Source organism: Melanerpes formicivorus, unplaced genomic scaffold, assembly GCF_026170545.1.
Source record: "Melanerpes formicivorus ecotype bairdi unplaced genomic scaffold, bMelFor1.0.p_v2 SCAF_25, whole genome shotgun sequence".
Classification (NCBI taxonomy): domain Eukaryota; kingdom Metazoa; phylum Chordata; class Aves; order Piciformes; family Picidae; genus Melanerpes; species Melanerpes formicivorus.
In genome coordinates this window covers 1,040,066-1,067,755 of record NW_027142377.1, presented here as the reverse complement: position 1 = coordinate 1,067,755, position 27,690 = coordinate 1,040,066, and the positions used below count along the sequence as shown (strand labels likewise).

General features: G+C 53.7%; 1 protein-coding gene across 4 annotated transcripts in view; it reads right to left on the bottom strand.

Moving 5' to 3' along the window:
- The window catches only part of SOS1 (SOS Ras/Rac guanine nucleotide exchange factor 1), a 69,916-nt gene that overhangs the window by 19,053 nt on the left and 23,173 nt on the right, over window positions 1-27,690 (bottom strand). For all 4 annotated transcript variants that reach the window (XR_010989111.1, XM_068153027.1, XM_068153028.1 and 1 more), the window contains 8 exons: window positions 27,270-27,413; window positions 24,881-24,991; window positions 24,672-24,770; window positions 13,756-13,883; window positions 12,069-12,724; window positions 3,171-3,252; window positions 1,979-2,101; window positions 1,400-1,503 (listed from right to left, as the gene is read on the bottom strand). Coding sequence is in view for 3 of the 4 variants with exons in the window: in XM_068153027.1 (XP_068009128.1) it covers window positions 1,400-1,503; window positions 1,979-2,101; window positions 3,171-3,252; window positions 12,069-12,724; window positions 13,756-13,883; window positions 24,672-24,770; window positions 24,881-24,991; window positions 27,270-27,413 (1,447 nt within the window). In the remaining variant the exon portion in view is untranslated. The remainder of the gene's footprint in view (window positions 1-1,399; window positions 1,504-1,978; window positions 2,102-3,170; window positions 3,253-12,068; window positions 12,725-13,755; window positions 13,884-24,671; window positions 24,771-24,880; window positions 24,992-27,269; window positions 27,414-27,690) is intronic.

Here is a 27,690-nt window from a genome sequence, read left to right as displayed (position 1 = left end):
GCTGACTCATCCTCCCCATTTTAAATTGCTAAACTCATTAAAATCTTCTCTCAGACAACATTTTCCCTACCAACTGCTCCTGCAGCTGTTTCAGGTTTTCTTTAAAGGGAGCTGGCAAGTTCTGTGCAACCACAGCTGGAAGGAAAGTGTCCCACAGCTCTAATATCCACTGTGCAACAGCCAGCAAAAGCCTACTTCAAAGAAAAAGTGGTTTTGCACCATCAACATTTGACCAAAATAAGCCCTGGCTACAGCTGAAGAGGACAGGCAACACAGTTCCTCTCTCCTCACCACCACTCAGTTCTTATTATTTCAGTCCCTTCATGATCAAATCAGTATTTGTTTAACTTTCTTCTGAACAGGGGGCCAGACCCTCAATAAAAATAACCCCCAAACCCATCTGCAGTACCTGAAGGGGGCCTACATCAACCTGATCTCCTTTTATGAGCAGCTGACCCACTCAGGGGGATGAGGGCCGGGTCCTGCACTTGGGGCACCACAACCCCATGCAGCATTACAGGGCTGGGGCAGAACGGCTGGAAAGATCCCTGGCAGAAAAGGATCTGGGGGTGCTGGGTGACAGCCAGCTGAAGATGAGCCAGCAGTGTGCTCAGGTGGCCAAGAAGGCCACCAGCAGCCTGGCCTGGATCAGCAAGAGTGTGGCCAGCAGGAGCAGGGCAGGGTTCGTGCTCCTGTACTTGGCACTGGTGAGGCCACACCTTGCACACTGCCTTCAGTTTTGAGGCCCTCACATCAAGAAAGAATTTGAGGCTCTTTCAAGAAGCTTGACAGGGTGCTGGGCATCTCCTTTAAACCAGACTATGACCCAGAAAGGTTGGACCAGATGAATCTGGGGGTCACCTCCAACCTGGTTGATTCTGTGAGGTGCTGGGGACTGTTCCCAAAGGCCTGCAGGGACAGGCCCAGGGGCAATGGTTTGGAATGAGAGCAGAGCAGATTGAGATTGGATGTGAGGAACAAGTTCTGCACCAGGAGGCTGCTGGGACACTGCAGCAGGTTGCCTGGGGAGGTGGTTGAGGCCTCATCCCTGGAGATACTGAAGGTGAGGCTGGACAGGGCTCTGGGCAACCTGATCTAGTGGGGGATGTCCCTGCTGAGTGCAGGGGGTTGGACTGGATGACCTTTGGAGGTCCCTTCCAACCCATTCTGTGATTCTGTGTCACATTGTCACTGAAGATTTAAGGATCCCCACAGCAACTCAGCAAGTGGAGGGCAAAATGATCCAAGTCTTTCAGGCAGGCTCCAATGATTCTCTCATTTCTCAGGCATTAATAAGCAGTCAGTGCTGTGTTCCTGTAACTGCTCAGTGCCAAGCAGCTGATCTGATTGCATACCTCTGGCAAGGGATTCTGTGTGACCCTTCAGAAACCCTAGGTACCTCTTACTGTTCCAATGAACTCCTCCAGACGCTGCAGCAGGTCAGCATCTCTTTCAAAGTCATAGAAGTGATGTTCTACCCAGTGTCTGCAGACATTCAACACCCTGCAAAACAAAAGGCTAAGTGAGCACTGCACACCACAGCCTCCCTTCACCTCTGCCTTTTCCAGGCTTCTATTAGGAGGATCACAAACAGCAGACCAGATGCAATTCCTGCTCCTGCTTGCATTTCACCAGACACCAGCTGCTCGTAAGAGGAAAGCTGCAGAGGGACTGTTCCCAAAGGCCTGCAGGGACAGGCCCAGGGGCAATGGTTTGGAATGAGAGCAGAGCAGATTGAGATTGGATGTGAGGAACAAGTTCTGCACCAGGAGGCTGCTGGAACACTGCAGCAGGTTGCCCAGGGAGGTGGTTGAGGCCTCAACCCTGGAGATACTGAAGGTGAGGCTGGACAGGGCTCTGGGCAACCTGATCTAGTTGGGGATGTCCCTGCTGGGTGCAGGGGAGTTGGACTGGATGAGCTTTGGATGTCCCTGCCAGCCCAAGCCATTCTGTGAGTGTGTGACTGATGAGCACTCACCTCAGCTGCACAGGCTGGATGTACTCCTTCCTGAACTTCTTCAGCTCAGCACTAAAGGGTTGGTCTCCGTTCTCCATCGCGATGCGGTCGGCTTCTGTTGGCTCAGGCTCTGGGATTTCAAACCTAGTGGAGAGGAAGGCTCTAAACACACTGCTCACAGCATGCACAGGGCTTGCAGTCCTAAGAAAAGAGGGAATGGACTGAAGCTTGAGAAAGGCAGACTGAGACTGGAGATGAGGAAGAAATTCTTGGCAGTGAGGGTGGGGAGACACTGGAAGAGGTTCCGAAGGGAGGCTGTGGCTGCCTGCTCCCTGGAGGTGTTGAAGGCCAGGCTGGATGAGGCCTTGAGCCAGCTGGGGTGGTGGGAGGTGTCCCTGCCCATGGCAGGGGGTTGGAACTGGATGATCTTTCAGGTCCCTTCCAACCCAACCCATTCTCTGAATCTGTGCAGAACTAAAATGCCAGTTAAAAATAGCTCCCAGTGCAGAATGCTTGCAGAGAATGAGAAGTCTTGGAAGGCTCACAGGAGGAGCTGCTAAAGTCAATGAGCAATCAGATTTCAAAGCCAAAAATGTGGCATGCTTGAAGTTTACAGGAGCTAAATGAACAAATCCTAAATGAACACTCCTACTTCTTGGGAAGTAACTTGCACATTTTGCTTGCAACCCCTGAATTTGGCAACTTTTTAGTCAGTGTTTGGAGTCAATCACAACAAACTAGAAAACAAGCATCTTAAAATCACTCTGAATAAAAAAAGGCTCCAGGGAGACCTTGGAGCAGCCTTCCAGTATCTGCAAGGGGATACAGGAGAGCTGGGGAGGGACTTTTAACAAGGGCTGGGAGTGACAGGAGGAGAGGAAATGGATTGAAGCTTGAGGAGGGCAGATTGAGACTGGAGATGGGGAAGAAATTCTTGGCAGTGAGGGTGGGGAGACACTGGCACAGGTTGCCCAGGGAGGCTGTGGGTGCCTCCTCCCTGGAGGTGTTCAAGGCCAGGCTGGATGAGGCCTTGAGCAAGCTGGGCTGGTGGGAGGTGTCCCTGGCCATGGCAGGGGGTTGGGACTGGATGAGCTTTCAGCTCCCTTCCAACCTAAGCCAGTCTATGAGCCTAGGAAACTCTGCTCCAAGTGAAATCCTGCAGGAACTACCAGTGTGCAGCCTGCAGGCAGAGTGTTTTCAGCAGTGGCCTTACCTTTCTATGAGCAGACTCAGCAGCTCCTGAGGCTTACAGAAGGATCTGTAGGTTGTGAGAAAAGTCCGAACAAAGTTGGGATCTGAGGACAAGAAGAAGTTGATGCTTGTGTCAGCAATTACCTTCTCTCTGTGCTGGTTCATACTTCCAAGTAACTTTCTGCAGCCTTTACATTTCAGGCTTCCAGACTATCCATCTACAGAGATGATGGTGGAAGCCAGGAGTGCTTTGCTGACAGCTCAGAGCCTCTTCAAACGGCAGCAGAAAGCAGAATTTAACAACAGCTTTTACTGAGCTGCAAATCCACACCAGTGAACTCCTTCTGTGACTTCAGGGAGGAAAAGACTCTTCTTGTTTCAGCACCATTGAAAATAACAAACAGCTCATCTCCTGAGTGCTGAGCTGCAGCCAGAGCAGGGAGAGCAGCAGCACAGGGAGGGGATTCTGCCCCTCTGCTCTGCTCAGACCACACCTGCAGCACTGCCTCCAGCTCTGGGGCCCTCAGCACAACAGGGACCTGGAGCTGCTGGAGAGAGCCCAGAGGAGGCCACAAAGATGATCAGAGGGCTGGAGAACCTCTGCTGTGGGGACAGACAGGGAGAGTTGGGGCTGAGATCCCTTCCAGTGCAGAAATGTTCCTGAGCTCCAGCCTGAGCCTGCCCTGGGGCAGCTTGGAACCATTGCCTCTGCTCCTGCCTCTTGCCACCAAGGAGCAGAGGCTGCCCCCTGCTCACTCCAACCTCCCTTCAGGGAGCTGTAGAGAGCAAGGAGGTCTCCCTCAGCCTCCTCTTCTCCAGCCTGAACATCCCCAGCTCCCTCAGCCCCTCCTCCAGCCCAGGGGCTCCAGGCCCTTCTCCAGCCTGGCTGCCCTGCTCTGGACAGGCTCCAGCCCCTCAGTGTCCTTCCTGCAGTGAGGGCCCAGAGCTGAACACAGCACTCGAGGTGTGGCCTCCCCAGTGCTGAGCACAGGGGGATGGTCACCTCCTGGCCCTGCTGCCCACCCTGCTTCTGACCCAAGCCAGGATGCCATTGGCTTTCTTGGCCCCCTGGGCACTGCTGGCTCATGCTCAGTGACTGCCACCCAACACCCCCAGGTCCCTCTTCCAGCTGCAGCTTTCCAAACACATATCCCCAGGTGTGGAGCTCCACATGGGGTTGTTGTGACCCAGGTACAGGACCTGGCCCTTGGCCTTGCTGAACTTCACCTAATGAGCCTTAGCCCACAGCTCTGACCTGTCCAGATCCCACTCTAAACCTTGCCTACCCTCAAGCAGAGGGACACAGCCACCCAGCTGGTTCCATCTGCAGACTTCCTGAGGATGCCTCAATGCCCTCACCCAGATCATTGATCATAGAATTGTCAGAGTTGGAAGGGACCTCAAGAAGCATCCACCTCCAACCCCCCTGCCATGGGCAGGGACACCTCACACTACAGCAGCTTGCTCACAGCCACAGCCAGCCTGGCCTGAAAAACCTCCAGGCAGGAGGCTTCCACCACCTCCCTGGGCAACCTGTGCCAGTCTCTCACCACCCTCATGGGCAAGAACTTCTTCCTGACATCCAATCTGAATCTCCTCACTTCTAGTTTTGCTCCACCCCACCCCCAGTCCTATCACTCCCTGACACCCTCAAAAGTCCCTCCCCAGCTTTCTTGGAGCCCCCTTAGGATACTGCAAGGCCACAAGAAGGTCTCCTCAGAGCCTTCTCCTCTCCAGACTGCACAACCCCAACTCTCTCAGTCTGTCCTCATAGGACAGACATAGGAAGGCATTGATGAGGACATTAAAGGGGACAGGCCCCAGCACTGAGCCCTGGGGGATGCCACTGGTGACTGGGTGCCAGCCAGCCAAAGGAGCTGAGAAAACCCAAACCTGACCTTGCTCTCTTGGTAACCAGGGTCTGCCACCCAAAATAGCGCACAATACATGAGCAAACCCTCACCAAACAGATCCAGACAGCACTGGTTAGTCAGGATGTCTGCTCATGTGACAACTCTCTCCTCAAGGCAGCCAGTTTGAAAGCTAAAACAGAACAATAAGTTGGTCTGCAAGGACTTATAAATAATCCCCCCTGAACTCCTGCAGAAAGGAAGCGGACACCAGGATGACGCACGAGCACGCCCCACACAGAAAACCTGGCAAAACAGAAGAGCTCTGCCCTGTGGAGAGACACAAAAACACCCCTCACACCACTATCAAACCTTGCTACCAACTCTGCTGCTCTCAAACACCACTTGGGGAAAGGAGGAGATAATGCAGAGAGCCATTAAAAGCAGTTGAAACCGGCAGAGGTGTGTCCAGGTCTGGGCCCCTCAGCTCAAGAAGGACCTCAGGGAGCTGCTTGAGAGAGTCCAGCAGAGAGCCCCAGAGCTGCTGCAGGCAGTGGAACATCTCCCTGTGAGGCCAGGCTGAGGGAGCTCTGGGGCTGGGAGCAGAGGAGCCTGAGGGCTGCCCTCACTGCTGGTGATCAAGATGTGCAGGGCAGTGTGGGGAGGATGGAGCCAGGCTCTGCTCAGGGATGTCCAAGGACAGCACAAGGGGCACTGGGGGCAAGCTGGAGCAGAGGAGGTGCCACAGGAGGGAAGGGAAGGGGAAACTTTGTCAGTGTGAGGGTGCTGGAGGCCTGGAGCAGGCTGCCCAGAGAGGTTGTGGAGTCTCCTTCTCTGGAGCCTTTCCAACCCCACCTGGCTGTGTTCCTGTGTGCCCTGCCCTGGGTGCCCCTGCTCTGGCAGGGGGTTGGGCTGGGTGATCTCTGGAGGTCCCTTCCAGCCCCTGGCACTCTGTGATTCTGTGAACATGAATAACTGCATTTCTACATGAAGGCCTTTGTGTCTCATGTAAAAATACCTGGAAAGCTGCTTTTGCAGAGGAGATTTCTTCTCCACCACAGGATGGTTTGGACAGCCTGCCACACCTTGTGGCCAGGTGGCTATTGGGGCTGCTGCCCTGCCCTAGCTCTTGTGGTGTTTGAATGTCATGGCTGCCTGCTCCCTGGAGGTGTTGAAGGCCAGGCTGGATGAGGCCTTGAGCAAGCTGGGCTGGTGGGAGGTGTCCCTGCCCATGGCAGGGGATTGGAACTGGCTGATCTTTCAGGTCCCTTCCAACCCAACCCATTCTGTCAATCTATGAATATCCTACCCCTGGCAGCACTGCTTCACCAGAGCTAGGCTACTGGGCTGTCCTGTTCCACAGTGAAACAGAGAAGTATCTTAGCTAATTAGCTGGTTTTGGCATTGTTAGGGAGGTGAGGGAAGAAAAACAAAAGGTCCAACACCCAAATCCACACATGTAGCAAAATTAGAAGTGGGGAGATTGAGATTGGATGTCAGGAAGAAGTTCTTGCCCATGAGGGTGGTGAGAGCCTGGCACAGGTTGCCCAGGGAGGTGGTGGAAGCCTCCTGCCTGGAGGTTTTTCAGGCCAGGCTGGCTGTGGCTGTGAGCAGCCTGCTGTGGTGTGAGGTGTCCCTGCCCATGGCAGGGGGGTTGGAGCTGGATGAGCCTTGAGGTCCCTTCCAACCCTGACAGTTGTATGATTCTAAGAGCCAAAGTTACAGTAAATAACTGCCCTGAAACTGCCAGATCCAGGGCTGCACAACCAGCCCCAGGCTGCCCAGGGCTGGGCTTGAGGCCCCATGCCTGGAGCCATTGAAGCTGAGCCTGGCTGTGTCCCTGTGCAGCCTGCTCTAGCTGGAGGTGTCCCTGCTGAGTGCAGGGGGGTTGCACAGGATGCCCTTGGAGGCTCCCTCCCAACCCAGTGCCATCTGTGGCTCTCATAAAATGCAACAAAACACTGCATGATTTACATAGCTGTTCCCTGTGCACCTGAGCAGATTTGGCTGAGGACCTCTCTCTTTATTTCTTTGGTTCCTTGGAAAGTACAGCACAGAGTGGTTAGAAAGAAAGCATTCTTCCTCATAGAAAACAGTTTTCCTCATACACAACTAATTCTAAACCAGAAAGCCCTGAATGAAAGGTAAGGGTGTTGAGAGGTGATGTGCAAGCTAGCAATTCAGCATCAGGCCCATGTGAGCTGCACCAAGATATTCAAACCTACAAAGACAGCCTAAATACATCACAGGACAACCACCTTTGTTCACAGAATGGGTTGGGGAAGCCCTCTAAGCTCATCCAGTCCAACCATCCACCCAACACCCCCATGGCCATTAAACCATGGCCCCAGTTGCCATGGCCACAGGTTTCTTGAACACCTCCCTGGGCAGCCTCTGCCAACCCCTGACCACTCTTTAAGAACAGGAATTTTTCCCTCATGTCCAACCTAAGCCTCCCCTGGTGCAATCTGAGGCCATCTCCTCTCATTCTATCAACCAGTGTCTGGCAAGCCTGATACTTTAGGAACTGGGGAGGAGAGTTCTTTTGGTTCAAGTCACTCAGCTTGTTGCCCAGCAGCCACCTTGACAGTTTGGTCAGTCTCACACAGACCTACAAGCTCAGGCTTCCAGCAACCTTCTCACAGCTTTATTAAATAAGGGCTGTTACAAGCCAGTCACCAGTGGTGTCCCCCAGGGACCAGTGTTGGGTCCAGTCCTGTTCAATATCTTTATTGGTGATCTGGATGAGGGCATTGAGTCCATCAGCAGCAAGTTTGCAGATGACACCTAGCTGGGGGCAGGTGTGGATCTGTTAGAGGGTAAGAGAGCTCTGCAGAGGGACCTCGACAAGCTGGACAGATGGACAGAGTCCAAGGGCAGGAGATTGAACACATCCAAGTGCCAGGTTCTGCACTTTGGCAGTGCTACAGGCTGGGGTTGGGGTGGCTGGAGAGCAGCCAGGCAGAAAGGGACCTGGGGATACTGGTTGATAGTAGGCTGAACATGAGCCAGCAGTGTGCCCAGGTGGCCAAGAAGGCCAATGGCATCCTGGCCTGGAGCAGGAACAGTGTGGCCAGCAGGAGCAGGGAGGTCGTTGTGCCCTGTGCTCAGCACTGGTTAGGCCACACCTTGAGTCCTGTGTCCAGTTCTGGACCTCTCAGTTTAAGAAGGACATTGAGACTCTTGAAGGTGTCCAGAGAAGGGCAGCAAAGCTGGGGAGGGGTCTGGAGCACAGCCCTGTGAGGAGAGGCTGAGGGAGCTGGGGTTGCTTAGCCTGGAGAAGAGGAGGCTCAGGGGAGACCTCATTGCTGTCTACAACTACCTGAAGGGAGGTTGTAGCCAGGTGGGGGTTGGTCTCTTCTCCCAGGCAACCAGCACCAGAACAAGAGGACACAGTCTCAAGCTGTGCCAGGGGAGGTTTAGGCTGGAGGTGAGGAGAAAGTTCTTTCCAGAAAGAGTCATTGGCCATGGGAATGTGCTGCCCAGGGAGGTGGTGGAGTCCCCATCCCTGGAGGTGCTCAAAAAAGGCTTGGATGTGGCACTTGGAGCCATGGTTTGGTTGTCAGGAGGTGTTAGGTATTAGGTAATAGGTTGGACTTGATGATCTCTGAGGTCTTTTCCAACCTGGGTGATTCTGTGATTCTAAGCAGGGATTTAAATGACTGTGGACAAAGATGGATCTAATAAATCAACCTGACTTCTTCCTTGATACTCTACCTGCTAGAAGGGGCAAAAAGACAGGCAGAAGAAACAAAACAAACCACCAGAACCAAACACCACCAAAAACCCCCAACCAATACAAAAGAGAGATTTCAACAAGCCACAGGTTGCTTGAGAAGAGGCCTTTGTGTTATGGTGGCTGCCTAGAGAGGGCCAAAGTGCAGAGGGCACTGCTGGCCCCTGCAGCAACACCCAAGTCCCAGGGCAGCTGGAAAAGCTGCAAGTCAGCCAAGGCACAGCAAATGCTCACAATGGCAGCAAGGAAGCATTCCTTTGGCTCAGCCTCTGACAAATACAATGCTGGATTTAACAATACTTAAAAAAAAAAGGGGTCTTCTTTCCCCTAAAGTCATTTCATAAGGTTATCTGAACTGCCAGACCCACAACAGCCTGCCTGTAAAAGTCAAGCCAAGAGCTACAAGTTTGTCAAGTCACCCCAAAGCAATGGGGATTGGCACAGAAGTGCCCTGGCCAAAGCTGGCAGCAGCACACTGCAGCTTGGGTTTCTAGGAAAGCTCATAGTTTCATAGTTTCATAGTTTCATTCAGGGTTGGAAGGGACCACAAGGATCATCTAGTTCCAACCCCCCTGCCATGGGCAGGGACACCCCACACTAGATCAGGCTGGACAGAGCCTCATCCAGCCTGGGCTTAAACACCCCCAGGGACGGGGCCCCAACCACCTCCCTGGACAACCCATTCCAGGGTTTCACCACTCTCATGGTGAAGAACCTCCTCCTCACATCCAGCCTGAATCTCCCCACCTCCAGCTTCATTCCATTCCCCCTAGTCCTATCACTACCTGATATCCTGAGAAGTCCTTCCCCTGCCTTCCTGTAGGCCCCCTTCAGATACTGGAAGGCGACAATTAGGTCACCTCGGAGCCTTCTCTTCTGCAGACTGAACAACCCCAACTCCTTCAGTCTGTCCTCATAGGAGAGGTGCTCCAGCCCTCTGATCATCCTCGTGGCCCTTCTCTGGACACGTTCCAGCACCTCCACATCCCTCTTGTAATAGGGGCTCCAGAACTGGACACAGTACTCCAGGTGGGGTCTCACCAGGGCTGAGTAGAGGGGGAGGATCACCTCCCTCGACCTGCTAGCCACACTTCTCCTGATGCTCAGCTCTCCTGATGCTTCAGCTCAGCTGAAGCAAATGTGGAGGAGAGCAATAAAAGCCATGGAATACACAGCTGGGTTTACAAGCACTTGACAAATGCACAGAAGGACTAAAGGACACTCATTGGACTTGGCTTACTGGCCAGTTCTGCTCTCTGTGCAGGGCATGCAGCACTCAGCTGCAGGAGAACTGCTCAGCATCATCAGGAGAGAGAGAGAGAGAGAGAAAGTGGGGGAGAGAGAAAGGTGGGGAGAAAGAGGTGGGAGAAAAATAGGGGGAGAAAGAGTGGGGGAGAATGAAGGGGAGAGAATGATGGGGGAGAATGAGGGGAGAGAATAAAGGGGGAGAATGAGGGGGAGAGGATGAGGGGGAAAGGATGAGGGGAGAGAATAAAGGGGGAGACTGAGGAGGGAGAATAAAGGGGCAAAATAAATGGGGTAGAATGAGGGGGGGAGAATGAGGGAGGGAGAATGAGGGAGGGAGAATGAGGGGAGAAAGAAATTGAAAAGGAGTGAGAGAGAAAGAGAGGGAGAAAGAGAGACAGGAAAGAAATGAAAGACAAAGGAAGGGAAGGAGAAAAAAGGGAGAAAAAGAAGGAAAGGAGAGAAGGAGAGAAAGGAAAGGAAGGACCCAAAGAAGCATCCACTGCACTAATCCCAAGCTGCCTGAAGTTGTACTGCAGCTGACATCCAGGTGGAATCAAAACCATAGCAAACCAGCCAAGCCCTAAGCCCTGCTTTTCAGCACAGCTTATGAAAGCCCTCAGTGACCACCAAGAAGAGTGCCCAGACTGAGGTCAGGCTGGCTGATCAGGGAGAGGCCTTGGATCTAGCTTGGACACCAACAGAAAGGCAAAGGCACAGCTCCTTACACCACCCGCCTGCTGAAATTCTGATCAAGGGGACGTTGTGAGGCCAAATCCTGCAAGTGACTGCTTGCAGCCAGCTGGGATTTGGTCTTTCCATTCCATGTCAGCATGGCCACAGGTAAGAGATGGCAAGAGTCTAACCTTTCACTGAAATTCTCCCCTCCCTGCCCCAGCACTGGTGCCTCACGTGCCATCCAGCTGTGGAGGGCTTGAGGGAGGGCAGCTCTTGAAGCCTGGGGTGTAGAGGAAGTATTGTCTAGAGATGAATTCCTGCAAGGCCCCCACCCTCCCATCCCTCTTGCATGAGAACAGCCTCATGTACAGGCACATCCCACTGCAGCTGGCCACACAGGATTCAGATGGTAACTGCTACAGCTACTGAGGTGAGGATTTGGATTCACTGATGGCACTGGGTTGGGAAGGAGCCTCCAAGGGCATCCTGTGCACCCCCCCTGCACTCAGCAGGGACACCTCCAGCTAGAGCAGGCTGCACAGGGACACAGCCAGGCTCAGCTTCAATGGCTCCAGGCATGGGGCCTCAAGCCCAGCCCTGGGCAGCCTGTGCCAGTGTCTCACCACTCTCCTTGGGCACAACTTCCTCCTGAGGGCCAACCTCAAGCTGCCCTGCTCCACTTTCAAACCATTGCCCCTGGGCCTAGCACTCCAAGCCCTTCTGAACAGTCCCTCCTCAGCCTGCCTGCAGCTCCCCTGCAGATACTGAACTGCAGCTCTAAGGTCTCCCTGGAGCCTTCTCCTCTCCAGGCTGAACAGGCCCATTCTTTTCAGCCTGTCCCCACAGCAGAGGTTCTCCAGCCCTCTGAGCATCTTTGTGGCCTCCTCTGCACCCTCTCCATCAGCTCCAGGTCTCTCTTGTGTTGGGGACCCCTGAGCTGGACACAGCCCTGCAGGTGAGGTCTCCCCAGAGCAGAGCAGAGGGGCAGGATCCCTCTCTCCAGCTCTGGCCACACTGCTTTGGATGCAGCCCAAGCTGCCCTTGGCCTTCTGTGCTGCAAGCGTACACTGTTGGTTTATGTCCAGCTCCTCCTTCCCCAGCACCCCCAAGTCCTTCTCTGCAGGGCTGCTCTCAGTCTCATTCCCCCCAGCCTGGATTGGTACTGAGGGTTGCCCTGACCTAGGTGTGGGTCCTTGCACTTTGCCTTCTTGGACCCCCTGTGAGGTTCTCCTCAGCCCAGCTCTGCAGCCTGAGCCCACACACAGATACAACACAACAGACCTCAGAACCTTAACTGGAGGAGCATGCTGGGACCTGTGCACTGCAGAGCACCTTTGCTTTCTGCACCCTTTCTGTACTTGACAGAGCAAGGGAGGCACAGAGCTGCCCTTGCCCCGAGCTTGGGCCTCACCTGCGTACATGTGGTAAGTCAGCCTCTCGATCAGCTTGACAACGGTCCCTGCCTTGATGATGGGGATCCCAGACTTGGGCTGCATGTTTTCTTCAAACACAATGTTCTCCTCAGAGTCAGGCTCTGCAAACCTGTACAGCTCAGGGTTGGGGAATTTCATCTGCTCCTCTTTCTCCTCCTGCAGCATCGTCACGTCCAGCATCCGCTCCAGGGTGCTGCGGTACTGCAGCGATATCAGCGCCGCCATCCAGTTGTTCTTCTCCTCGGCCGACTTGGCGGCGAAGATCACGCTGTTCTCGTCCTTCAGGATGATTTCAAAGGCATGCCTGTACTCATTAGTGTCATCTTTGTCGTTGATCTGCACCTTCCTCATGAAGAACTTTTCCTTCAGCCGGTACTCGGCGTTGCTGGCGCCGGGCAGCCGGGGCTGGCCGTGGTTGGACTTGCAGCAGATCATCAAACCGTCGAAAAGGAAGATGTGCCTCTCGTGCTTGGCTCCCACCCTGGTCAGGGTGCCTTCCATGATGAACTCGTTGCAGCACTGCCCAATGTCCTTCCCCTCCCAGCCATCGATGTTCTTCTGGATTTCATTCATCTTCTTGATCGCCAGCTGCTTCCCCTTCATCTGCTGCGTGTAGAAGCGGCAGGCGGACTCGCTGCGGCCGAGGCGGGGAGGAAAGCAGCCTGTTAGTGCACAGCCAGGTCAAACACACCACCACCACCACCACCAGCAAAGCCAGAAGGTTATCTTGCTGAGCCCTGAGAACTCCCCTCGGAAGGCAATCTCAGCACTCAGTAGCAGCACCCTGGCAAACCTTGGCCATTAAGTTCCTCACCCCAGATACTTCCTGTTTACCTTCTGTGCAATAAAAGTTTTACCTAGCAAACAAAACCACCCCAAAAGGGCAACCAGAAGCAGGCAAGCTGTTAGTGCCTGTTCCTCTAACAGAGCCCTCATCTCCATAGAAAACCACCACAAACAACAAACCCAACAAACTGAGGCTGCAGTAAGGTGAAAGAAGCACATGCCAGAGAAGAGAAGCTGCTGCTCAAGGACCTCCAGTCCAAGGCTAAGGGTTGCACTTGGCAGCACCAGACTTGTATGGTTAAGAAACCACTGGAGCAGCTTTTGCAGAGCAACAGCAAAGCTTAAATAAACAACTGAACAAAACATCAGCATGAAGTCAAACAGAGGTGAGCCCAAGCCAAGAACTTGCCCCAACAGTGCAGCTCGGCTGCTCTCTGTGCATCTGGTGCCGGCACCGAGGAGCCAGTGGTGACTTCCACCTGGCCGCCGCACCAAAACTCCCTTCAGGTTAAGCAGTTTCAAGCTTAAGAGCAGCCCCTTCTAATCCCAGAGAGAGGCACAGGATTCTGAGCTGGATCTCCCTTGGTCTGAGTAGGATCAGCTCCCAGATGCCAGCACTTTTTCTACTCACCAGAGAATCCTCAGACCATCTCAACTCCCAGCGTCGTGCCGGGGGTGGCGGGGGGGGACAACAAATAGAAAGCAGAAGGGTTTGGAAACAATAACAAATTAACTGGGCTTTGATGTCACTTCCTCTGAAAAGAAGCAGGCTGCTCACAAACCATTTTGTTCATTGTTTACTAAAAGAGGAAACTGGGAGCCCTAGATTTATAGCAAAGCATTGGGAGCAGAAAGCAGGAAAAGGGGAAACGCGTTTACCTCAGCCTTCGCTTCGCGAGGCTTTTGGAGCATATCCGCTCCATGCTGCTCTGAAGGTTCAGCAGGGCAGTTATTGCTTGCTTCAAGCACTCCTTATCCTCTTCATCCTCACTCTTTTCTTCTAATTGCTGTGGCCATTGAAAGTCAAATGCAAACCCAAGCAAAAACAAAACAACAACAACAAAGTGTCATGAGGGTTTCGGTCTGTGGAAGATCCGTGAGGTCCCAACTAGGGAGGAGAAATCCAAGCGAGTGTTGCCTGCTCCCACTTGCTGCTGAAGTTAGTGGAACACCTAGGGGCTCAATACTGACCCAGGCAGCACACAAAACTGCTTGCCCACAGCATCAGCTCAGGAAAACCAGAGTAGGTATTACAGAATCACAGAGTGGGAGAGACTGGAAGGCACCTCCAGAGATCACCCAGCCCAACCCCCTGCCAGAGCAGGGGCACCCAGGGCAAGGCACACAGGAACACAGCCAGGAGGGCTTGGAAAGGCTCCAGAGAAGGAGACTCCACAACCTCTCTGGGCAGCCTGCTCCAGGCCTCCAGCACCCTCACAATGACAAAGTTTCCCCTGCTCTTCCCTCCTGTGGCACCTCCCCTGCTCCAACTTGCCCCCAGTGCCCCTTGTGCTGTCCTTGGGCATCCCTGAGCAGAGCCTGGCTCCATCCTCCCCACACTGCCCTGCACATCTTGAGCACCAGCAATGAGGGCAGCCCTCAGGCTCCTCTGCTCCCAGCCCCAGAGCTCCCTCAGCCTGGCCTCACAGGGAGATGTTCCACTACCTGCAGCAGCTCTGGGGCTCTCTGCTGGACTCTCTCAAGCAGTTCCCTGAGGTCCTTCTTGAGCTGAGGGACCCAGAACTGGACACAATATTCCAGATGTGGCCTCAGCAGGGCAGAGCAGAGAGGCAGGAGAACCTCTCTGGACCTACTGACCACAGCCCTTCTAATCCAGCCCAGGGCTCCCTTGGCCTTCTTGGCCACCAGGGCACCTGGCTGGCTCCTGGGCATCCTTCTGTTCACCAGGACCCCCAGGTCCCTGTGCTGCTCTCCAGCAGGTCAGTCCCCAGCCTGTACTGGTCCTGGGGGTTGTTCTTCCCCGGGTGCCAGACTCTCCCCTTGCCCTTGTTGGGTTTCATTCCATTTCTCCCCACGCAGTTCTCAGCCTATCCAGGTCTGGCTGGATGGCAGCACAGCCTGAGGGCTGTCCCCACTGCCCCCAGTTTGGTGCCATCAGCAGAGTTGCTGGCAGTGCCCTCTGTGCCCTCAGCCAGGTTCATTGATGAATACACTGAACAGCTCTGGTGCCAGTAGCAACCTCTGAGGGACTCTACTAGACACAGGCCTCCAACCAGACTGTGCCATTGACCACAACACTCTGATCTTTGAGGTCTTTTCCAACCTTATTGATTCTATGACTTCTTCCTTTCAACTGGTTTCCATCCATCTCACTACCTGACCATCCAGACAACACTTGCTCAGTTCAGCTGCCAGGATGCTGTGCCAGTAGTACTTCAGATGTAAACCCACTTCAGGCATCAGTTATTTACCTCAAAAGCAGCTTGACTGACATGTCCTAAACACCAGCTCCTTAGAAATGTTCAATCCTGAGAGGACTGTGTGAGAAGGGAGGTCCCCAGGCAGAGCATTCTAGAGCAGGTCTGTGGGATGGCTGCAGCTCTGCAACAGGCACAGACACTGCTGGGCCAGGGCCAGGTAAGCTGGATGGGAAACTCAGATTGTTTTATCCAGCCTCTACCCTCAACCACAAGGCCAAGAAAAATCAGCAGGGCCCTGTTGAGTTTGGAACTGCTCTCAGAATGGAGAGGCCACAACCTCTCTGGACAATCTGTTTCCATGGCTGAAATTCCTCCTGGCAATGTTGGAGGTTTACTAACAGCTTATCAGGATGTCCCTTATTGATTTTTCATCAGAGGGCTGGAGCACCTCTGCTGTGGGGACAGGCTGAAAGGAATGGGGCTGTTCAGCCTGGAGAGGGGGAGACCTTAGAGCTGCAATTCAGTATCTGCAGGGGAGCTGCAGGCAGGCTGGGGAGGGACTGTTCAGAAGGGCTTGGAGTGCTAGGCCCAGGGGCAATGGTTTGAAAGTGGAGCAGGGCAGACTGAGGTTGTCCCTCAGGAGGAATTTGTGCCCAAGGAGAGTGGTGAGACACTGGCACAGGCTGCCCAGGGCTGGGCTTGAGGCCCCATGCCTGGAGCCATTGAAGCTGAGCCTGGCTGTGTCCCTGTGCAGCCTGCTCTAGCTGGAGGTGTCCCTGCTGAGTGCAGGGGGGTTGCACAAGATGCCCCTTGAGGCTCCCTCCCAACCTGATGCAATGTGTGACACAATAGATGGTTGCAGCAAGTATGTCTACATCTTCCCCAACCCATCACACAGTCACAGACTGTAGGAATGCTTCCTCTCCTCTGTAGCCTCCTCCTCTCCAGAGCAAACAAGCCCACTCCTCCAGTTTCTCCTTTATCATGAGCTGCATTCCCCCATGTCCCTGTGACAAGCCCTTCCATTGGCTTGTTTCAGTACACCAGCAGCAGCAAGCCCAGGCTGGCCACAGTTCTGCTGCAGCACTGGCAGTACTGACCAGGCAGGCTTCTTCCTCAGCCTCAGGGCTGCACTTGATGTTTCACATTGTTCAGATTCACAGAGAGGTTTGGGTTGGAAGGCACCTTAAAGATCACCCAGTACCAACCCCCTGCCATGGGCAGGGACGTCTCACACTAGATCAGTTGTGGTTTATTTCCTTTCATAGTTAGTGAAAAACCTGTTGGCTCCAGGGAAGAGATAAAACTGAGGCAACAATTATTTACAGGATTATCAAGAGAGAGGCATTGCAGACTCTCACACACCAACAACTGGCTCCACACACCTAGAATCACAGAGTTGTCAGGGTTGGAAGGGACCTCAAGGATCAGCCAGTTCCAACCCCTCTGCTATAGGCAGGGACACCTCACACTACAGCAGGTTGCTCACAGCCACAGCCAGCCTGGCTGCAAGCACCTCCAGGCAGGAGGCTTCCACCACCTCCCTGGGCAACCTGTGCCAGTGTCTCACCACCCTCATGGGCAAGAACTTCTCCCTAACACATTGCTAACTTCCTAGCAGATTGCTGTCCCCTGCAGAACTTGCTGCCCACCAGCACTCCCAGGTCCTTCTCCCCAGGGCTGCTCTCCGGCAGATCCCCTCCCAACCTGTCCTGCTGCAGTTTATTCTTCCTCCCCAGCTGCAGGACTCTGCACTGATCCTTGTTGAGCCTCAGTAGGTTCCTCTGTGCCCAGCTCTCAGTCTGCCCAAGTCTCTGCATGGCCTCACAGCCTTCAGGGGTCTCAGCCAAGCCTCCCAGTTTGGTATCATCAGCAAACCTGCTGAGCAGACTCTGTCTGTCTGTCCCCTCACCAAAGTCATTGATGAAGATGTTGAACAAGACTGGAGCCACCCCTGGTCCCTGGGGGACTCCACTGTACAATTACCCTAAACTGCTATTAAAAGCAGTCTGGGAAGCAAGCTGGAATTACAGCCATGTCTGTTATTTCACACTAACCCCAGGGCTTGGAAGGCCTTGGAAAGTGGAATGGCCTCACTGGAAACACACACAATCTTCTCTGAAAACCCCACCTGAGAGAAGCTTGTACCAAGTCTCTGCTCCCTAGGAACAAATGATAGGAAGAGACCAAATGGCCTCAAGTTGCCCCAGGGGAGGTTGAGGTTGAAGGCTAGAAGACATTTCTTGCCTGAAAGGGTTCTCAAAGCCTGGCAGAGGCTGCCCAGGGAGGTGGTGCCCATCCCTGAAAGAGGCAGAGCTGTGGTGCTGAGGGCCATGGCTTAGCCCCAGCCTTGGCAGGGTTAGAGACTGGTTGGAGTGGATGACCTGAAAGGGCTTTCCCAACCCAAAGCATTCTGTGATTGTTCCCCAGCTGTGCAGCACCCTCTAATGAAACAATCCACAACAATTCCTTAGCATCCCTGTGGTTCTCTCTTTGTTCCAAGAGCCCTGTGAAGCATACTGTGGGAAGGAGCTGCAGACTTATCAGCAGTGTTAGAGTTGTGGGTTTCAGTAAGCCTGGAGGAAAACAACTTTGGGTTGTAATTATTGCAGTGATCCACAACACTCCAAGTGCAGTATCCTGGCCAGTCCAGGACAACAGACTTGGAAAAGAAACCACTAAGGGGAGCCAGAGGCTCTGAAGAGATATCAATAAATGGCAGAGAAGGGATTTTGTTCTCCCTAAGGCAAGGATTAGATACTCATAAACTTAGGAAATTTCAGACACAGAAGATGCTTCTCCTCATAGGAGAAGGCAGGAAGAAGTCCTTGCCCATGAGGGTGGTGAGAGACTGGCACAGGTTGCCCAGGGAGGTGGTGGAAGCCTCCTGCCTGGAGGTTTTTCAGGCCAGGCTGGCTGTGAGCAACCTGCTGTAGTGTGAGGTGTCCCTGCCCATGGCAGGGGGGTTGGAACTGGCTGAGCCTTGAGGTCCCTTCCAACCCTGACAACTCTGTGATTCTATGATCCAGGAAATCACCTAGAACAGCAAACAGGGACAAGCAGAGGGAGCACCACACACCTGTGGAAAATCCTAGCAGTCTGAAAGGTACTTCACATTTGAAGCTTCAGGAAAGGCCCTGGGTGGTGTTTCTTGACACAGACACCCAGCTCTGCTGCACTCTGTTTGCAGGAGTCACTTTGGATCCACACAGAGCCAGCAGGAGACCTTGGGGAGGGTGCAGCAGGAAGGTGCATGCCATTGTGGCAGTGTTTCTTTGGCTTTGCATGGCAGAAGGAGGGGTGTTTGCACCGAGGGGAATCAGAATTCAATGTATCACGGCACACAGAAACCCAACAGCAGCCTTTGCCTCTGCTCCCAGGGGAACCAAAGCCTTCTGTTTAATCAGCAACAGTTACACGAAATCACAGCAGCTTACAGAAAGGTGTCAAATACCAACCCTCAGACAGCAGATAGAGACCAAAAGCCTCTTGGCAGTGTGTTCAGAAAGAGCCAGAGCTGAACCTCCCTTGGCTCTTATTCCATGCTGTGGTTAAGCCACCGTTGAACAGAGGCAGCACAGTGGGCAGCAGGCTGGGCAAGGGCAACACAGCACAGGAAAAAGCATTTCAAATGCAAGGGCAGCAGGGCAGGAGAGGGCATTCTGCCCCTGGACTGCTCTGCTCAGACCTCACCTCCAATCCTGCCTCCAGTTCTGGTGTCCCCAGCAGAAGAAGGACACAGAGCTGCTGGAGTGAGGCCAGAGGAGGCCACAAAGATGAGCCAAGGGCTGGAGCAGCTCTGCTGTGAGCACAGGCTGAGGGAGCTGGGGGTGTTCAGCCTGGAGAGGAGAAGGCTCCAGGGGGACCTCAGAGCTGCCTTGCAACAGCTGAAGGGATCCTGCAGGAAGGCTGCAGATGGACTTTTGCTGAGGGTGTCTAGAGACAGGCCAAGGGGGAATGGTTTGAAGCTGAGGCAGAGCAGGGTCAGACTGGAGCTGAGGGAGAAGCAGAGCAGAGCAGAGTCCAGGGGCAGAATCCCCTCTCTTGCCCTGCTGCCCACACTCCTCTGGCTGCAGCCCCGCACACAGCTGCCTGCTGGGCTGCAGGAGGGCACTGCTGGCTCCTGGGGAGCTGCTCAGCAACCAATCCCCCAAGCCTCTTTCTTCAGGGCTGCTCTCAACCCACTCTGCACCCAGCCTGGATCTGTGCCTGGGGTAGCCCAACTCTGGTGCAGGGCTCTGCAGTTTGGGTGCTTTGTTCACAGGAGGCTTTGTCTTCTCAGAGGATGGAGAAAACATCTGCTCTGCATTCTTCCACAACACAGTCTGTCTTGTTTTTCCTCACATGCTGATGGGCTCTTCCACAGCAGCAGATTCATTACCTTGCTGCCACTAAGGTACAAGTTCACACAGATCCTTCCAGAGCCTTCATGCTCTGAAATTCTCTTCTCCCTTGCTGTCATTCTGGGTCTGTTTCAGCATTTTTGGCAGACCTGCAGAATACATTAAGAGATTTAAAGTTCACCATTAAGTTGACAACATTCAGGTAGAGGTGGCATTTGCTGTGTCCCAAAATACTCACCCCTGTGTGCTTCCACACTTGTGGTTGAGGTCTTCTGTTTTCTTCCCCCAGATGTTCCATCGCAGTACAAGAAAATTCTACTGGAAAACATTTTCCCTTTTCTCTGTTGTAATTCCAAGAGTGGATTAAAGAAATCCACTGCCAGGGCTTCCATGCAATTCCAGTCTGACCTTTGCCAGCCAAGTCTGCTAGGCCATAAGCTCAGCTGGATGGCACTGATGTGTCTGGACAGAAAGGTATTCAGTTTTGAACACTACCCAGAGAGGAATTCACAGTTGCAGAGGTCACTCTGGGAAGCAAAAGCACAACCCTGGTGATTAAGGGTTAAAACAAAGCAGAGGAGATGAGGGGTGACAAACAGGAGACCTGCTCTGCAGAAAGCATGAATGCAGGTTCTGGTTTTACTTGTGTTTGTTTCCCACATCTTCCCACAGGTTGCCACTGAAGTGAGCAAAGCATCCAAGGAAAATGAACAAACTCCAGCACAGGAGGTTGCACCTCAACAGGAGGAGGAACTTCTTCCCTGTGAGGGTCCCAGAGCCCTGGAGCAGGCTGCCCAGAGAGGTTGTGGAGTCTCCTTCTCTGGAGCCTTTCCAGCCCTGTCTGGCTGTGTTCCTGTGTGACCTGTGCTGGGTTCTATGGTCCTGCTCTGGCAGGGGACTTGGACTGGAAGCTCTCCAGAGGTCCCTTCCAAGCCCTAACGTCCTGTGATCCACTGCTGTAAGAGCAAACAGAGAAAGCATGCTGGTGGTGGGACTCCAACAGCTCCATGGACAAAAACATCTCCACTAAAGAAATCAAAGCCCATGGAAATCTCAACCACAGCACCACATCTCTCTGAGGAACTCCCTTCTTTACAGAGGCAGAAAACAGAGCACCAAAAACAGCACTGCCAGCAGAGCCAGAGAGGTGATTCTGACACTTTGCTCTGCTCTGCTGAGACCTCACCTGGAGTACTGCATCCAGGTCTGGAGCCCTCCATATAGGAAGGACATGGAGCTGATGGAGGGGCCAGAAGAGGCCAGAAAAATGATCAGGGGGTTGGAGCAGCTCTGCTACAAGGACAAGGCTGAGGGAGTGTTCAGCATGGAGAAGAGAAGGCTCCAGCCAGACCATAGAGCAGCCTGTCAGTACCTGAAGGGGGCTACAAGAAGGCTGCAGAGGGACTGTTCCCAAAGGCCTGCAGGGACAGGACCAGGGGCAATGGCTTCAAACTAGAGCAGAGCAGATTGAGATTGGATGTGAGGAACAAGTTCTGCACCAGGAGGCTGCTGGAACACTGCAACAGGTTGCCCAGGGAGGTGATTGGGGCCTCATCCCTGGAGATATTCAAGGTGAGGCTGGACAGGGCTCTGGGCAACCTATCTAGTTGGGGATGTCCCTGCTGAGTGCAGGGGGGTTGGAGTGGATGTGCTTTGGAGGTCCCTTCTGGCCTGGACCATTCTGTGATTCTAAGAAGAGGACAGGGAAATGCAGCACTACTGTTAAAAGACTATACAGCAATAAAAGTCTGTCAGGGCCTGGAACGTGACTGTCACAGTCACAACAACTAATGTCATCCACAGCTGTACATCTCAGGTACAGGAAGCTTTTCAGCATTCAGTTCTTGAAGGATTGAGGCAAAATCTTGGGTGTCTTGGGGCACAACCACCCCAGGAAGGCTGCAGGCTTGGGGCAGAGTGGCTGGAAAGTGCCCAGCAGAGAAAGCCCTGGGGGTGTTGGTGGGCAGCTGGCTGGAGATGAGCCAGGGGGTGCCCAGGTGGGCAAGGAGGCCACCAGCAGCCTGGCCTGGATCAGCAATGGTGTGGGCAGCAGGAGCAGGGCAGGGATTGTCCTCCTGCACTCAGCACTGGGGAGGCCACACCTGCAGTGCTGGGCTCAGTTGTGGGCCCTCAGTGCAAGAAGGACATTGAGGGGCTGGAGAGGGTCCAGAGGAGGGCAAGGAAGCTGGGGAAGGGTCTGGAGAAGAGGGCTGGGGAGGAACAGCTAAGAGACCTGAGGGTGTTTAGTATGGAGAAGAGGAGGCTGAGAGGAAACTGCTTTGCTCTCTACAATGAGAGGCTGGAGCCAGGTGGTGGTTGGACTCTTCCACAGCTCTCCTGGAGCCCTCTTCAGGTACTGAAAGGCTGCTCTAAGGTCTCCCTGGAACCTCTTCTTCTCCAGGATGAACAGCCCCAACTCTTGCAGCCTGACTTGTAGGAAATCTCTTAGATTTAAGACCAGTTCTTACACGGCCCCAGCCCTTCCTGTCGAGAAACACTTAATTGTTTCAGGGGGCTGGAGAACCTCTGCTATGGGGACAGGCTGGGAGAGTTGGGGCTGTTCAGCCTGGAGGAGAAAAAGCACTGGGGAGACCTCAGAGCAGCCTTCCAGTACCTGAAGTGGGATACATGAAAGTCAAGGAGGGACATTTTACAAGGCTTTGCAGTGCCAGGATGAGAGGGAATGGATTGAAGCTTGAGGAGGGCAGACTGAGATGAGGAAGACATTCTTGGCAGTGAGGGTGGGGAGACACTGGCACAGGCTGCCCAGGGAGGCTGTGGCTGCCTCCTCCCTGGAGGTGTTCAAGGCCAGGCTGGATGAGGCCTTAGCAGGCTGGGCTGGTGGGAAGTGTCCCTGCCCATGGCAGGGGGTTGGGACTGGACGAACTTTGATTCCTTCCAATCAGAATCATTCTGTGACTCCATGAATCTCTACAGCTTGGCTTCAGAGAAGCTTTTTGGCTTTAAAACCTTCAGCTACAAGGAGACACAGCTCAGGTTATTGGTTCTTTGCCAGCATTATCTAAGGTAATAGCTTGGTCAAGCTACATTGCCTCCTGCAGATGGGCATTCACCTGTCAGAGGGACAGAGAATTGTCAGGGCTGGAAGGGACCTCAAGGAGCATCCAGTTCCAATCCCCTTCACCACCCTCCTGTGCCTTCTCCAGCAAGGTGTGACAGATTTACCACACTGGGGAAAGGCTGTTCTCTTCTCTGGGAAGACTCTGTGAACCCAGCTACATGAGAAGAGTGGAAGAGGAAAGCAAAACCCCCGAGGTTTAATGGAGGGGTATTTCTACTTGAGCTGCACTGCCAGTCAGTAAAGCTGTTGACCAGCTAAGACCAAAGGCTGAAGGACCATATCCAGCACACAGGATGCTGTCCTGAGGGGAAAGCATCCTGAGAACCTAAGAAGATTACAGGCAGACTTCCAACAAAAAATACATACACAGAGGCAAGGAGTTACCAATTCCAACATGCACCAAACATATTCACCAAGGGCCTGGCTGAGGGCACAGAGGGCACTGCCAGCAACTCTGCTGATGGCACCAAACCAGTGGGGACAGCCCTCAGGCTGTGCTGCCATCCAGCCAGAGCTGGACAGGCTGAGAGCTGGGTGGGGAGAAACTGAATGACATACAACAAAGGGAAGTGTAGAGTCTGGTATCTGGGAAAGAACAACCCCAGGCTCCAGTACGTACTGCTGGAGAGCAGCACAGGGGAAAGAGACCTGGGGGGCCTGGTGGACAGAAGGATGCCCAGGAGCCAGCAAGGTGACCTGGTGGCCAAGAAGGCCAAGGGAACCCTGGCCTGGATTAGAAGGGCTGTGGTCAGTAGGTCCAGAGAGGTTCTCCTGCCTCTCTGCTCTGCCCTGCTGAGGCCACATCTGGAATATTGTGTCCAGTTCTGGGTCCCTCAGCTCAAGAAGAACCTCAGGGAACTGCTTGAGAGAGTCCAGCAGAGAGCCCCAGAGCTGCTGCAGGCAGTGGAACATCTCCCTGTGAGGCCAGGCTGAGGGAGCTCTGGGGCTGGGGGCAGAGGAGCCTGAGGGCTGCCCTCATTGCTGGTGATCAAGATGTGCAGGGCAGTGTGGGGAGGATGGAGCCAGGCTCTGCTCAGGGATGTCCAAGGACAGCACAAGGGGCACTGGGGGCAAGCTGGAGCAGAGGAGGTGCCACAGGAGGGAAGAGAAGGGGAAACTTTGTCAGTGTGAGGGTGCTGGAGGCCTGGAGCAGGCTGCCCAGAGAGGTTGTGGAGTCTCCTTCTCTGGAGCCTTTCCAAGCCCACCTGGCTGTGTTCCTGTGTGCCCTGCCCTGGGTGCCCCTGCTCTGGCAGGGGGTTGGGCTGGTTTGATCTCTGCAGGTCCCTTCCAACCCCTGGCACTCTGTGATTCTGTGTGGCACAAGCCTTGACTGTTACTCTACTGATGTGCAGCCTCATTACAAGACCACCAAATGTATCCATCAACCAATCCTTCCCTTTGAAGGAATGGCATCACCTCTACAGCCACCATGGGAGTGGCACTGCAAGAACACTGCATCTTTCACTACACACCAAGCTTACTGTGGTTTCAAACCTGGGATAGGAACAGCTTCAGAAAGCCTTTGGACATCTGCTGTGATGCAGCCATTCCCATTCTCTCTTCCTGCTCTTGCAACAGTCATTCCAAGTAGAATCACAGAATCATTAGGGCTGGAAGGGACCTCAAGGATCATCTGCTTCCAACCCCCCTGCCCTGGGCAGGGACACCTCACACTACAGCAGGTTGCTGAGAGCCAAACCTCTGCTGCTTTCTCAACTGGCAGCCACTGGATTACTCCACACAAATCATCAGCTGCTGTAAACTGTCCAGCAAATCACAAGCTGACATTCAGTGACAGCAGGCACCAGGACACAAACCCTGCCCTTCTTTCACCAGAACTGCTTTCATTAGTCACCCTTCAGCCAAAGCTCTTACACCTAACTGAACACACAAAGCTCTGGCAGCCAACACCCAGAACCATGAGCTGAAACAAACTGTCAGATGGCCAGAAATAAAACAAACTGTCAAGATTGTCAACAATGTTCTTACTTTTAGCAGCTCAAAATAGTGAAGGCAGTGGTAAACAGGAGCAAGGAGCAGCCGGGGTAGGACATACTGAACAGCTTCCTTAAAGCCTTCACCTATTGACTACAAACAGAGTCAGTTTCAGTCTTTAAACAATCAATGCATGGAAGCAACAACAGAAGGGAAGGAAAACAGTGGTGGGGACAAGCAGGGGTTACTCCAAAGGAAGTTACCTGTAAGTAGAATGCAGCTCCTGGCTTGGATAACTGGCTGAGGAAGTGGTCGTGGAAGCCGGGCCGCAGAATGTCCTGAGCGTACGACTCGTACGGATCAAACGCCAGCTCCTAGGGACACAGCCACAGTCAGCAGGAGCTCAGCCAGGGACAGGACCAGGGGGAGTGGAATGAAGCTGGAGGTGGGGAGATTCAGGCTGGAGGTGAGGAGGAAGTTCTTCACCATGAGAGTGGTGAAGCCCTGGAATGGGTTGTCCAGGGAGGTGGTCGAGGCCCCGTCCCTGGAGGTGTTTAAGCCCAGGCTGGATGAGGCTCTGGCCAGGCTGATCTAGTGTGGGGTGTCCCTGCCCATGGCAGGGGGGTTGGAACTAGATGATCCTTGTGGTCCCTTCCAACCCTGACTGATACTATGATTCCACACACCTGACCTGACACCCAGGCTCCATCCTCCTTACACAAAACACAGACACAGCAAAGAAACTGAGTGAAAACCAACAAGGACAAGGGTGGAGCATTGCATCTGGGAAAGAACACCAGAACAGGTTGGACAGCAACACAGGGACAGAGACCCTGCATGCCTGGTGGCCAAGAGGATGGCCAGGAGCCAGCAAGGTGCCCTGGTGGCCAAGAAGGCCAAGGGCATCCCAGGGTGTATGAGCAGGGCTGTGATAAGTAGGTCCAGAGAGGTTCTCCTGTCCCTTTCCTCTGCACTGGTGAGGCCACATCTACAGTGTTGTGTCCAGTCCTGGGCCCCCCAGCTCAAGGACAGGAAACTGCTTGAAAGAGTCCAGAACAGAGACACAAAGCTGTTGCAGGCAGCAGAACATCTCCCTGTGAGGCCAGGATAAAGAAGCTTTGGGGCTTGGAGCAGAGGAGCCTGAGGGCTGCCCTCATTGCTGGTGATCAAGATGTGCAGGGCAGTGTGGGGAGGATGGAGCCAGGCTCTGCTCAGGGATGTCCAAGGACAGCACAAGGGGCACTGGGGGGCAAGCTGGAGCAGAGGAGGTGCCACAGGAGGGAAGAGAAGGGGAAACTTTGTCAGTGTGAGGGTGCTGGAGGCCTGAAGCAGGCTGCCCAGAGAGGTTGTGGAGTCTCCTTCTCTGGAGCCTTTCCAAGCCCTCCTGGCTGTGTTCCTGTGTGCCCTGCCCTGGGTGCCCCTGCTCTGGCAGGGGGGTTGGACTGGATTATCTCTGGAGGTCCCTTCTAAACCCTAACATTGTGTGATTCTGTGAGCCTTTTCTGCATACCTTTTCCAAAATACCTCTAGAGAAGAGTCAAGAGTTCTAGGAGTACAGACTCAGAGAGTTATTCAGTCTGGAAGACATCTCTGGAGGTCAGCTGGTCTAATTCCCTGTTCAAAGCAGGACCTGAGCCAGATCCAGCATCAAACCTGACTGAGGTTGCTCAGGGACTCATCCAGTTGAGTTCTAAGTACCTCCAGAAACAGAGACATCAAAACCTCTGTCATGTTCAGTTGCTCTGGCTGAAGATTTTCACCCAGGGTATCCAGGCAGCTTTACTCTTCTTCCCATTTGGACTCTCTCACCTCAGTTCTCTGCTGTAAGCACTCAGTAAGTGCCTGCCTCAGTCTTTTCTACACCTTCCCTGGAGGAAGTGACCAAAAAGGCAGCAAGAAGAACTTCCTCCACAGGCTCCTAAGACTGAACAAACCCAGCACTTCGAACCCTTTTTGTACATCATGCCAGCAGTGTGCCCAGGTGGCCAAGAGAGCCAGTGGCCTCCTGGCTGGGATCAGCACTGCTGTGTCCAGCAGGAGCAGGGAGGGGATTGTCCTCTGGGCCTCAGCTCTGGGCAGGCCACACCTCCAGGGCTGGGTCCAGTTTGGGGCAGCTCAATCCAAGAGAGATGTGGAGGGGCTGGAGCCAGGGCAGAGGAGGGCAAGGAAGCTGGGAAGGGCCTGCAGAAGAAATCTGAGGAGGAGCAACTGAAGGAGCTGGGGATGGTTAGTGGGAACCAGAGGAGGCTGAGGGCAGACCTCATGGCTCTCTCCAGCTCCCTGAAAGGACCTTGTGGAGAGGTTGGTGCTGGTCTCTTCTCCCAGGTCATTAGTGACAGAACAAGAGGGAAGAGCCTCAAGCTGCAGCAGGGCAGGGTCAGGCTGGAGAGGAGGAAGAATTTTTCCCCATCCAGAGTGGTCAGGCACTGGGCTGAGCTGCCCAGGGAGGTGGTGGAGTCCCCAAGGCTGGAGGTGTTTCAAGGTGGTTTGGCTGTGGTGCTTGGGGCTATGGTTTAGGGGTGAGCCTTGCAGAGCAGGGTCAGGGGTTGGACTTGGTGCTCCTGAAGGCCTCTTCCAAGCTGAATGGTTCTGTGATTCTGTCAAAATACAGATGAATAGCCAAAAAAAGACCCAAGCCAATCATCTTCTTACCTCTGCCATGTCTTCAAAACAGCTGCCTACTAGTGGATGAGGACTACCTTCATCTGTCATTTCAACAGTGTCTTCTATGTGACCCAACAACTTCACACTGAGTTCATGGATGTCTGAGATACGACTAAATATGTTTTCCACATCCTGCAAAAAACAACCAACCAAACAAAAACAGCCATGGAGCCAGACAAAAAATCAACAGCAAATAGGACTTGATTTCCAAAAGGAAGAACATTGGGTGCAGGACTACATAATGTTAGCAGAGGTAAGAAAACCAAATTTTTCCTTAAATAGAACAAGATTTTATACAGAGTCACAGAACTGTCAGGGTTGGAAGGGACCTCAAGGATCAGCCAGTTCCAAGCCCCCTGCCATGGCCAGGGACACCTCACACTACAGCAGGTTGCTCACAGCCACAGCC